The sequence below is a fragment of the Lissotriton helveticus genome, chromosome 5_1 (assembly GCF_964261635.1).
Source record: "Lissotriton helveticus chromosome 5_1, aLisHel1.1, whole genome shotgun sequence".
Taxonomy (NCBI): domain Eukaryota; kingdom Metazoa; phylum Chordata; class Amphibia; order Caudata; family Salamandridae; genus Lissotriton; species Lissotriton helveticus.
In genome coordinates this window covers 1,937,027,724-1,937,040,732 of record NC_136065.1, presented here as the reverse complement: position 1 = coordinate 1,937,040,732, position 13,009 = coordinate 1,937,027,724, and the positions used below count along the sequence as shown (strand labels likewise).

Here is a 13,009-nt window from a genome sequence, read left to right as displayed (position 1 = left end):
ACCCTCAACCCCTCACCCTCACTCACCCTCACTCACCCTCAACCCCTCACCCTCACTCACCCTCAACCCCCCTCACTCACCCTCAACCCCTCACCCTCAACCCCTCACTCACCCTCACTCACCCTCATTCACTCACCCTCAACCCCTCACCCTCACTCACCCTCAACCCCTCACCCTCAACCCCTCACCCTCAACCCCTTACCCTCACTCACCCTCAACCCCTCACCCTCACTCACCCTCACTCACCCTCACCCTCACTCACCCTCAACCCCTCACCCTCAACCCCTCACCCTCAACCCCTCACCCTCAACCCCTCACCCTCAACCCCTTTCCCTCAACCCCTTTCCCTCAACCCCTTTCCCTCAACCCCTCAACCCCTCACCCTCAACCCCTCACCCTCAACCCCTCAACCCCTCACCCTCAACCCCTCAACCCTCACTCACCCTCAACCCCTCACCCTCACTCACCCTCAACCCCTCACCCTCACTCACCCTCACCCTCACTCACCCTCAACCCCTCACCCTCACTCACCCTCAACCCCTCACCCTCCCTCACCCTCCCTCACCCTCCCTCACCCTCACCCTCCCTCACCCTCCCTCACCCTCACTCACCCTCACTCACCCTCAACCCCTCACCCTCCCTCACCCACCCTCACCCTCACTCGCCCTCAACCCCTCACCCTCAACCCCTCACCCTCACTCACCCTCAACCCCTCACCCTCAACCCCTCACTCACCCTCACTCTCACTCACCCTCACCCTCACTCACCCTCAACCCCTCACCCTCGCTCACCCTCACCCTCACTCACCCTCAACCCCTCACCCTCACTCACCCTCAACCCCTCACCCTCAACCCCTCACCCTCACTCACCCTCACCCTCACTCACCCTCACTCACCCTGAACCCCTCACCCTCACTCACCCTCACCCTCACTCACCCTCACTCACCCTCACCCTCACTCACCCTCAACCACCCTCACCCTGAACCCCTCACTCACCCTCAACCCCTCACTCACCCTCAACCCCTCACTCACCCTCAACCCCTCACTCACCCTCACTCACCCTCACTCACCCTCACCCACCCTCACCCTCACCCACCCTCACCCTCACCCACCCTCACCCACCCTCACCCTCACTCACCCTCACTCACCCTCACCCACCCTCACCCTCACTCACCCTCACCCTCAACCCCTCACCCTCACTCACCCTCAACCCCTCACCCTCACTCACCCTCAACCCCTCACCCTCCCTCACCCTCCCTCACCCTCCCTCACCCTCCCTCACCCTCAACCCCTCACCCTCACCCACCCTCACTCGCCCTCCACCCCTCACCCTCAACCCCTCACCCTCAACCCCTCACCCTCACTCACCCTCAACCCCTCACCCTCAACCCCTCACTCACCCTCACCCTCACTCACCCTCACTCACCCTCACTCACCCTCACTCACCCTCACCCTCACTCACCCTCAACCCCTCACCCTCGCTCACCCTCACCCTCACTCACCCTCAACCCCTCACCCTCACCCTCACTCACCCTCAACCCCTCACCCTCAACCCCTCACCCTCAACCCCTCACCCTCACCCTCACTCACCCTCAACCCCTCACCCTCAACCCCTCACCCTCACTCACCCTCACCCTCACTCACCCTCACCCTCACTCACCCTCACTCACCCTCAACCCCTCACCCTCACTCACCCTCACTCACCCTCACTCACCCTCACTCACCCTCACCCTCACTCACCCTCAACCCCTCACCCTCGCTCACCCTCACCCTCACTCACCCTCAACCCCTCACCCTCACCCTCACTCACCCTCAACCCCTCACCCTCAACCCCTCACCCTCACCCCTCACCCTCACCCTCACTCACCCTCAACCCCTCACCCTCAACCCCTCACCCTCACTCACCCTCACCCTCACTCACCCTCACCCTCACTCACCCTCAACCCTCACCCTCACTCACCCTCAACCCCTCACTCACCCTCAACCCCTCACTCACCCTCAACCCCTCACTCACCCTCAACCCCTCACTCACCCTCAACCCCTCACTCACCCTCACTCACCCTCACTCACCCTCACTCACCCTCACCCACCCTCACCCACCCTCACCCACCCTCCCTCACCCTCACCCTCCCTCACCCTCACCCTCCCTCACCCTCACTCACCCTCACCCTCACCCTCACTCACCCTCACCCTCACTCACCCTCACCCTCACTCACCCTCACTCACCCTCACCCTCACTCACCCTCACCCTCACCCTCACTCACCCTCACTCACCCTCACTCACCCTCACCCTCATTCACCCTCAACCCCTCACCCTCACTCACCCTCAACCCCTCACCCTCAACCCCTCACCCTCAACCCCTCACCCTCACTCACCCTCAACCCCTCACCCCCTCACTCACCCTCACTCACCCTCAACCCCTCACCCTCACTCACCCTCAACCCCTCACCCTCACTCACCCTCACCCTCACTCACCCTCAACCCCTCACCCTCACTCACCCTCACCCTCACTCACCCTCACCCTCACTCACCCTCACTCACCCTCAACCCCCAACCCCTCACCCTCACTCACCCTCACCCTCACTCACCCTCAACCCCTCACCCTCACTCACCCTCAACCCCTCACCCTCACTCACCCTCAACCCCTCACCCTCAACCCCTCACCCTCAACCCCTCACCCTCACTCACCCTCAACCCCTCACCCTCACTCACCCTCACAACACATATTGTGTTACAATAGGTGTCACATTTGCGAAAGATAAAACTATTGGCATTGTAAATAACAAAGCTATTAATTTCGCTATTTTCAAAACAAGCACATAAATAAAAAATGTGTCCTTTACAATACCAATAGCTCAAACTTTCCTAATGCGATACCTATTGCATTGCTGTGCTTCTCTCCCCTGCTGCACTCTCCTGCTCTCTAGAGATGTGGCCTAACGACCAGAGCTGCCATCTAAGTGACGTAAATACAAAACATGTTGCATTCCAAATGCTATAGGTGTCACATTCGCGAAAGTTATAACTATTGGCATTGTAAATGACAAAGCCATCAATTTAGCAATTTTAAAAACCAACAAATAAATAAAATATGTCATTTACAAGACCAATAACTCCAACTTTTCTAATGCGAGACCTATTGCATTTCCAATGCTTGTTACAGTAAGCAAGCACTCATGGAAGAATACAGTAAACAGGCTATGCTCCTTGGGTGGGACAAAGACACACTGCACAGCCTAAAACAAATAAAGCCAGCAAATAAAAAGCAAGCAATGGTCAGTTACAAAACACAAAGCCAAGTGTAAGCAATGGGCGGAATGCATTCCCAGGGAAGCTTTCCGAATGTCTCCAAGAAGTCTTTGCAAACCAAACAGCTGCGCTGAACCGTAGGATTCGACCTAAAAAGGGCGACATTATAAGAGTTCAAGGCTATGACAGTAGAGATGAACAGCATCAGTACTGATGCTATAGTTTAGTGTGACAAAACAAGCACTTCCCAGTTGGACATTTACCTCGAAGTGGGACAGTACCACAATTTGTCAGCGTCGCCTCAAACCAGTCATGGACTGTACCAACACTTTCCAGCAGAGTTTTTATTCTTTTAATGGACGGTACCAGTGGCTCTTAGCTGGGTCACTATAATAGTAGTATTAGACAGTATAAGTATGTATCTGCAGAGCTGCTTCTCTCCCGTGGACAGGCCCTGTACTCTCAGCAGGTTTGACATACTATTAACGGGCAGGGCAAGTCTTTCTCAGTGGTACTGAGATACGCTTAGTGGGGAAGTAACAGCATCTTTCAGTGAAGATATTGTACTTTTAGTCCCGGATTCCAAATTGGGACAAAAAATCCAAATGCAGGTGCAAACTTTAGTACGCACCATCAATATTGCAACTCTGCTGTTAATTTGGCACCTTGAAGTTGTTTAACTAGATTTGTGGCAGCTAAAACCAGACACAATCATGCAGACAAAAAAATTTCACCTTTTGTGCATCCTGGAACAGGACAAAATGTGCAATTAAAGTGTTGGTCACTATTTTGAAGTCCGAAACTTCAAGTAGTGTGAGAATTGCACAACCGGTAAACATGGCACCTGGCAGTACTGGTATTTGCTGTGCGCGCACTTACAAGCCTGGTTTGTGCTCATCACAAATAAGGCTTGCTGGAACCGTACCATCGCTTTCTGCAAGTTGAGTTTAAGTGAAGTCCAAAAATGCAGGAAGTTTGTGAGTAAACGCTGTTAGAATAAAGGACATGAAAGACAGACTTCTCCACAAAATGGCTGATTTCTCAAAAGCTAATTACTCTTTCTGGAGGAGTGACCTCTCGTTTTGAGTTCATTTGTATGTGCTGTTAATGCTTCCCTAACTTCTCAATGCACAATACAACAACTTGTTTAGTTCACACTCACCAATTCAACTGCTTTTTTTGGCCTGTTTTTCACTTGCCACCAGGTACAGGAGACTACCAACACTTAGGATTATCCCCAGTCCGGATTCCTGAATGGAGCCGGGTCTAGTGGCTCAGTGGACTAATGCATCCACTGCAGGGGCCTGTGTTCCACCTCATGGTCACAGGTTCAAATCCCGGTGGGTCCACTCAGCCTTTCATCCATCTGAGGTCGATAAATGAGTACCATTGAGTTGGGTAACAATAAACATCTGTTATTTAGCGCCAAGAGACCTCGTTGGGGTGCATGTGCGCTTTACAAATACACATGTTATGTTATGTTAAGACCACCTATAAATAAACATGTACACTCAGGTACAGAGGTCGAAGTGGTTTGGTTGTAGCTCGAGAATTTAAACCATAATACAGTGATCAAGTTAGACCTTCCAAGGGTTATGGAAGCACTATATAAATATCACACAAATAAAATAACAGTGTCCAGTTTTGCAGCTGGCGCCCCACAGCTTAAGTGTGCTATGACAAACCTGTCTAGGTGGTCTTTTTTTACCACTTTGAAAACAGTGGTGCCAAAAACAAGGGAAGTTACAGAATACGCTTTGCAGGGTAGTGTGTAGGGATTTAAAATAAAAAGAAATACATAAAAAAAAATTTATAAAGCATGCAAATGCCTGAAGCCGTCTTGGCGCTATCCTTACAATAGAGTTAAGGAATACGCTTTGCAAGGTAGTGTGTAGGGATTTGAAATAAAAAGAAATACGTTAAAAACATTTTTTTATAAAGCGCACGAATGCCTGAGGCTGTCTTAGCGCTATCCAGACAATAGAAGAAAGAATGAAAATTAAAGGAAAAAGTAGGCCCAAACAGATTAGAGATTAAAAAGATACGTTTTAAGATTTTTACTGAAGGAGGAAAGAGAGGAACAGGTCTTCAAGTGTAATGGCAGAGAATTCCACCGCTTAGTGGTGCCTTAGATGAAGCTTCTTCCGCCCCAAAGGGCTCTTTTGAATTTAGGGCCAACCAAATTATAAGCTGATGATGATCGCAGGGATCTAGATGGCACCTACCCGATACATTTCTCTTTTAGGTATTTTGGTCCAAAGCCATGCAAGGCTTTAAAAGCAATGCACAGTGCCTTGAAATCTATGCGCTTGTGCACTGGTAACCAATGACGTTGGGTCAGAGGGAGCTCTTGTGAATTAAGTGAGTATTTTGTTTAGCTATTTGGGCATTTGAGGGTTACTATCTCTTTACACCTTCTTATTACAGCTAAGTTTGAGTGTGGATTACGATATTAGAGAAGGTTTTAACAAGGCAGTTAAGTAACCGTGAGCTGCCAAGCATACTTCAGAGGATTCTAGCAGCTGGGCTAACTTTGGTTGAGAAGCCATCAGCTTCAAGGGTGCAAACAACATGAATGCACTGTAGACTGATGGGTTTAAATAAGTGAAAAATGAATAAGTATCTTACCGTGAGTCTATACAAGGTTTCCTAGAGAGAAGGCTGAAGAGTCTTCTGTGGCAAGGATACTACAGAGGAGCGGTGTGTACTAGCGTACAGGCTGGTGAAGATGTTTACCATGACCATGTAACTATTGACCTCAGCTGACTGCCCCATCATTTTGCAGGTGTCACAGATGCAAATGTGAAGTTTACCTTTTTGGCCTTCATATCCTGACCAAACAGACTGCTCAAAGATGCTCAATAATCAAAGACTTAGTATGTTTAGGACTTGTCGGTGTGATGTAGACATTTCTTTGAGAACAGATGTCCCTTCCACAACATTAACACAGCACACACTCACCTGGCATCACCTCGTAGATATCCTCATCTTTCATTGGTTCTTCCTCCTCTACGCTGCCCGCAAGGTGTCTGGCGGCATGGCCAGGGAGATGGGGCGTAGAGCCTACGTCATCGTAGGTCTTCTCTCCATCGTCATCATCGTCATATGGAATCGTGGATGAATTAAGGTCTACAAGAGCAGAGCAGGTTATTTCTCTCCGACACTGGTCCCCAAGAGCGCCACAGATGCAATAACAGTCTTGACCCTTAACTCAGCGCAAACTACATTATCAAGGCACACAGGCCTATCATTCATGTCAGTTGTACTCCCATTACCTACATCAGAAGAATAGGATGGGAAGGAGAGTTACATATGTGAATATCTCTGCAGAAGGTAATTTAACCTACTCGGCTAGTTCAACAGATTTTCAGTAACTTTCTTTCTCATGTACTGTGCGCATAACCCATTGATCACATATTCATTGTTAACCGCGGCTATACATTTCCACCTTTCTTATGACTACCAATATATCTTGTAAATTTGCATCTCCATTAACCCATAATCTCTCCTGGATCGCAGGGTCTTTGGTATGCATAACCACTTGATCACATATTAGTTGTTCTTGTAATCCCTCAAACTTACAATCAAGAGATACTCTGTGTAAAGCAGACACATATTCATCTACTCCCTCATTTGTTTCTTGCTTTCTATTAAAGAATGTGTATCTTACAATGCCTATGCATACATTTGGTGCAAAATACTTACAAAAAGCTGCAATAGCTCTTCCAAAAACACTGTCATCACCAACACCCAAAATCTATGGTAATTGTCCAAACACTTTCAGCCCCATGGGCCCACAGAATGTAGGAATATGCATATTTTTGTTCTGGATTTATTTTTCTATCGATGTTGATAGAGTCTAAATAATTCTGAAAATAGGACTTCCATTCTAGCCATTTCATGCATGGTTCACCTCAAGCAAGACACAATGCTTGTGGGGGAGTTAAGGCATAATTCTGGGTGCTCATGATGCAGTGCTACACCAAATAATCAATAAAACTGAATCAGAAGAAATTATAGCATCCCTTCGTCACCCAGAGGAGGGGCTAGCTCACTGTAATAAATAAATATCTGGGAGTACAGGAATACCAGGCTACCAGAACCTTCCCCTAAAACTCACAGTATTATCCTGAAAAGCAGTTTATGGAGCTCTGTGTGGGGAACCAAATACCAGGCTTTAATAACTACCCCAATACTCACATTGTTAACCTTGGATTGTAAAATATGCTGGTCAATTACCGATAACACGCATAAATCCACGTAGCCGCTGTCAACAATGAGGCTGCAAAGGAGGGCGCATCCAATGAACAAACAAGACCGTTTCAAGGTAAAATCCTCAGGGAAGCACGTCAAGTGCAGATCAATCAATCAATCAGGTAATTGCAAGCGCTACTCTCCCGATAGGGTCTCAAGGCGCTGAGTAGGGGTCCACAGATTTGTTTAGCCGAAGAGCCAGGTCTTGAGGGTCTTCCTGAAGGTGATCAGGCAGGGGGCGCGTCTGATGTCTGCCGGTAACTTGTTCCAGGTCTTGGCTGCAATGTGAGAGAAGGATCTTCCACCTGCTCTGGCAATGCATGGGGTTTAGGCCAGTGCGAGGTTGGAAGATCGGAGGTTTCTTTTGGGTACGTGGAAGTTGATTCTGTTGTTGAGGTATTTGGGTCTGGTGTTGTGTAGGCATTTGTAGGCGTGAGTGAGGATTTTGAAAGTGACTCTTTACTCCACGGGGAGCCAGTGGAGACTTCGTAGGTGTTGGGTGATGTGTTTGTGTCGAGGGATGCCGAGGACGAGTCTGGCGGTGGTGTTCTATATTGTCTGGAGTTTGCGGAGTGGGGACTTGTTGATGCCGGCGTAGAGTGTGTTTCCATAGTCCAGTCTGCTGGTGATGTGTGTGTGGGTGATTGTCTTCCTTGACTCAGGGGGATCTACTTGAAGGTCTTGCAGAGGATGCTGAGGGTGTTGAAGCAGCTGGAATGGCCGGTGTTGACCTTTCAGTTCAATTCAATTCAATTCAGGGACATTTGTATTGCGCACAAATCAAATCCGAGGAGTATCATGGCGCAAGCAGACAGCTCTGACATAGAAAATAGAATGGTAGGATAGCTTAATTAGCAAAAAGCCAGGTCATAAGCTTTTTTCGAAAGAGGCTGTGTTCAGGGATAGTGCGGAGATTGAGGGGCATTTTGTTCCAGGAGGCGGGGGCAAGAAAAGAAAATGCACGGCCGCCATTTCTGGAAGTTTGTATTCTCAAGGGTGTCAGCCGGGACTCGTTACTGGATCGGAGTTCTCTTGGGGGCTTGTACCATCTCAGTTTCTTGGACCAGTATCTGGAACCACTTTTATACATATGTTTGTGCACCAAGCATAAGATTTTAAAGAGAATTCGCTTCTTTACTGGAAGCCAGTGAAGACTTTTCAAACAGAGGGTAGATGAAGATCGTCATGGGAGCCCAAGAACCAACCAAGCCGCAGTGTTCTGAAAAACCTGGAGTCTGTTCAGGTAATGTTCGTTTATAGAAAGTAAAAGCGCATTCCCATAGTCCATTCTGTTTATGATTAGACCCTGTACTAGGGGTTTCCTGGCCTCAACAGGAATCCACCTAAAAATCTTTCTCAAACTGCGCATTAGTCCAAAGCAGGTGCCCCCTGACTCCATATAATTGTACATCACCGCTCTTTTAGCGGGTCCGGGTTCTGGGGCGGTTGGGCTAAGCAGCGTCTTGACTTTGGCCGCCATATTGGAATGGTCAGTGGAGCTCTGGTAGCGCCATCTTGAGCGTCCGTGTGGGGCAGGTGAGACCCATTCAGGAGGATCTATTTAAGGCGGTCCTTGGGTGTGTTCGCCCTGTTTTGGATACACTCGCCCGGAGGGGCGGCTCAGCTTCGTTCGTAGCGCTGCTTGGCAGTGCGTTTCATTTTAACCTCCCGTTTTTATATTTGCTTTAATTTTTTGTTTCCTTTCCCTTGTTTTTAATCAGGACTGCCCCCTGACTCCATATAATTGTACATCACCGCTCTTTTAGCGGGTCCGGGGTCTGGGGCGGTTGGGCTAAGCAGCGTCTTGACTTTGGCCGCCATATTGGAATGGTCAGTGGCGCTCTGGTAGCGCCATCTTGAGCGTCCTTGTGGGGCAGGTGAGACCCATTCAGGAGGACCTATTTAAACCGTTCCTCTTAGCGCAGCGGGATCGCGCAGCGGGGTTGCCCTCGCGTTTGCCTGAGTCTTGCCAGAGTCCTGCCCGTCTGCGCCCGTCAGCGTCCCGGAGGCGGCAGAGCGGCGGAAGGCACTGGCGGTTTACTCTATTCTCGGGTAAGATGATTTGCTATTCTGCGAGGGAACTCTGCGCTTTGCAAAAACATTCTTGTGCCTGCCGTTCGGTGTTCCCGGCTCGCTATAGGGGCAAACGGCTGTGCCCTGGATGCGGCTGGTTGCCTAATTATGCCCCCGTCGTTTCACGAAGGAGAGGCGATGATCGTGTGAGACATCTTGGCCTACTGCTCAATACCAGATCGGTAGGTAAGCATGCCTTGGAGATCTTCGATCTCCTTGTCAGAGAAAAACCTTTATTCCTCTTGCTGACTGAAACATGGCTGGGGGAGATGTCCAATCCGGACATCACGGTGGCAATCCCACCCGATTATAACATCTTCCGGCAAGATAGAGCCAAAGGCAGAGGAGGCGGGGTGGCGGTGGTAGTGAATAAGTCAGCATCCTGTTCTATTCTTTCTCTTAACACCATTGCAGGATCTGAATCCTTGGCATTCACTATTAGACTGACCCCACGACAAGCCGTGAAAGGGCTGGTGGTGTATAGACCCCCTGGCCCAGTGGGTTCTTTTTTTGACGACCTCCAGGTTGCTATTGTTGGTTTGGCCTGAAGTGCGCAGCATTGCTTGTTGGCGGGCGACTTCAATTTTCATATGGATGTTGACGACGATTTGGACGCCAACAAACTGTTGGACATTACGGCTCCTCTGGGTCTTGTCCCTTTCCTCACAAGTCCCACACATGATAAAGGACACACTCTAGATCAGGTTTTTTCCTCGATTTCTCTGGTCGACATTGAGCTCCTTCCGGTGCTCTGGACTGACCATAGGCTGGCCAGATTTTTTATCCTGGCCAGCGAGAATCTCCCGGGCAGTGCGCCCAGACAGCATGGCCCTGCTAGGAGGGCCTTGCACAGAGTCACGCCTGAATTGTTAGCCCAGACCGCTGTGGACCATCCGTGCCCTCTTATAGGCGATTTAGAGCAGGACGTTGAGTCCCTGCAGGGATGGATGATGGAGAGGCTGAATGATCTGGCCCCCCCAATGGCCCTGCGGGATACGGCCAAGAGGGTTTCGGCTCCGTGGTTCACTGAGGCACTGCGGGCTACTCGCCGCCAGTGTAAGGTAGCGGAGAGGGCATGGCGCCTCCATTATGATCTGGAGGCTAGACTGGCCTATAAGTCTATGGTTAAAGCATACCATCGGGATATTCTCCTGGAGAAAAGAGATTATCTGGCCAGGAGGATTGATGCCGCCACCAACTCTTGTAAAGAGATCTTTACTGTGGTCAGTGAGTTTATGGCCCCCAGATCTAATCTGCCCCAAGGGGTTCCATCTGAGTTGTGGGTCTGTGACTTGGCCAAATTTTTCACGGATAAGATTAAGTCTATCCAGGACTCTTTCACAGTGGGGTCCGCTGGGGTGGGTGCTAGTTTGGTGACTGGACCGGCGCGGTTGTCCGCGCAGGCTGCGGTTCTCGCAGAGTTCCCTTCCATTTCCATCGTTGCCTCCCTAGCGCTCTTGGCCAATCTTAAATCGGGTTCCCCTTTAGACCCCTGTCCGGCCAAATTTTTGGCTAAGATGGCTATCGTGGTCAACCCACTGGTAAACCCACTTGTGAATTTGTCTCTCAGTGAGGGGAAGGTCCCGTCGCCATGGAAAAGGGCCATGGTGATCCCCCTCCTTAAGAAGTCCGCTTCGGACACGGAGGTTTTGGCCAATTATAGGCCGATCTCCCTTCTCCCGGCGTTGGCTAAGATCACGGAGAAGCATGTGCATGGCGTCCTCTCCAGCTTTTTAGAATCCAGTGATCTGCTTCACCCTTCGCAGTCCGGCTTCCGCCCTAATCTAAGTACGGAGACGGCACTGCTGGAGGTGTCTGAGATCATTAGGGAGACACTGGAGGCAGGGCCATGCTGGTCATGCTTGATTTGTCGGCGGCCTTTGACACCGTCCCCCATGAGGTGCTCCTCGCCAGACTCTATGACATCGGTCTGAGGGGGACGGTGTTCAATTGGTTTACATCTTTTCTTGAGGGCCGCCGACAAACGGTCTGGGCCTCTCCGAGCTCCGCCGAGATGCCGCCATTGGGAGTCGGGGTTCCGCAGGGCTCTGTGTTGAGCCCGACTCTCTTTAACATCTTTATGACACCTTTGGCGGCCCTGGTGGAGTCTTTCGGGGCCCGGATCGTGTCCTACGCGGATGACACGCAATTGCTTTTTGCGTGTGGGAAGGATCAGGCCTTCGATGGGGAGAATATCCGGGGGTGTTTGGAGCTGGTCTTTAGCTGGTTTCAGTCGAACAGCCTCAAGGCCAATTCCAATAAATCGGAGGTGTTGTTCTTCGGCTGCTCCCTCGACCCCGACTGGCGGGCGTGGTGGCCCATGGATATGTGTCCCCCTGCCCAGGCATCGTCGGTGGCCAAAAACCTGGGAGTAAAGATGGACAATAGCCTGTCGCTGATTTCACATATTCAGGGCCTGACGGGCACCTGCTTCGGGATACTCAAGATGCTCCGGAAGTTCCTACCTTTGCTCACAGAAGAGCATAGAAAGATTACTGTACAAGCCTTAGTGGGCTCTAGATTGGACTATGCGAACGTCCTGTACATAGGTCTTCCGGATTATCTTGTCCAGCGGCTGCAGGTTGTACAAAATTCCGCGGCCCGCGCCATTTTCGGCCTTCATAGGCGAGTGAGAGTCTCTGGTTTGGTGCAATCGCTTCACTGGCTGCCCATCCGGAAGCGGGTCATGTTCAAGGTTTTGACCTTGGCGCATAAAGCGCTATTTGGCGCGGGAGCAAAGTACCTACAACGCAGGCTGGCCTTCTACCGTCCGACTAGATCTCTGAGGTCAGAGTCTTCGTTTCTGGCTGTGGTGCCTCGAGTGAGGAAGGCACGCACTGGGGGACGTTCCTTCAGCTTGAGGGCCCCTCAGTTGTGGAACACCTTGCTTGCAGGTCCTCCCCGAATCTGCTCCTGTTTAGGAAAAGCCTGAAGACTTGGCTTTTTACCCTTTAGGATCCCTGTTTTTTTGTTTCCCTTGTTTGCTGTTTTTGAATGGTGTTATGTTTTTATTCTGAGCTGCCTCGATAAAGCGCCGGGACACTCACAGAAATAATTATATAACATAACATAACATAACATAACAATATGCTTAATTTGGTTTTCCATGGACAATTTATTGTCCATGTAAAAGCCCACATTTCGGACTGACTCCTTGGGCGTTGGACCGCTGCCTAGTTCGATTGGCCACCAATCATGAGTCCAATGTTCCGCTGCTTTGCCGAAAAGCAGAATTTCTGATTTGCCACCATTTCACTGCAAATGATTAGCATTCATCCATGACTCAACATGGCTCAAGCAGTTTTTGAAACGTTGTTTGGTTTCATTTCAATCCGGGCCCAATGTGATTAAGATCTGGGTATCATCGGCATAAGACAAAACGTCACAGCTGTAGGCCCTAATCACTCTAGCCAGTGGTGTCATGTAGACATTA

The 13,009-nt window shown here is 50.2% G+C and overlaps 1 protein-coding gene across 1 annotated transcript in view; it reads right to left on the bottom strand.

Moving 5' to 3' along the window:
- SKAP1 (src kinase associated phosphoprotein 1) overlaps positions 1-13,009 on the bottom strand; it is a 1,469,988-nt gene that overhangs the window by 275,423 nt on the left and 1,181,556 nt on the right. Inside the window, exon 9 of the mRNA XM_078645553.1 lies at positions 6,211-6,378. Coding sequence (XP_078501679.1) covers positions 6,211-6,378 — 168 coding nt within the window. The remainder of the gene's footprint in view (positions 1-6,210; positions 6,379-13,009) is intronic.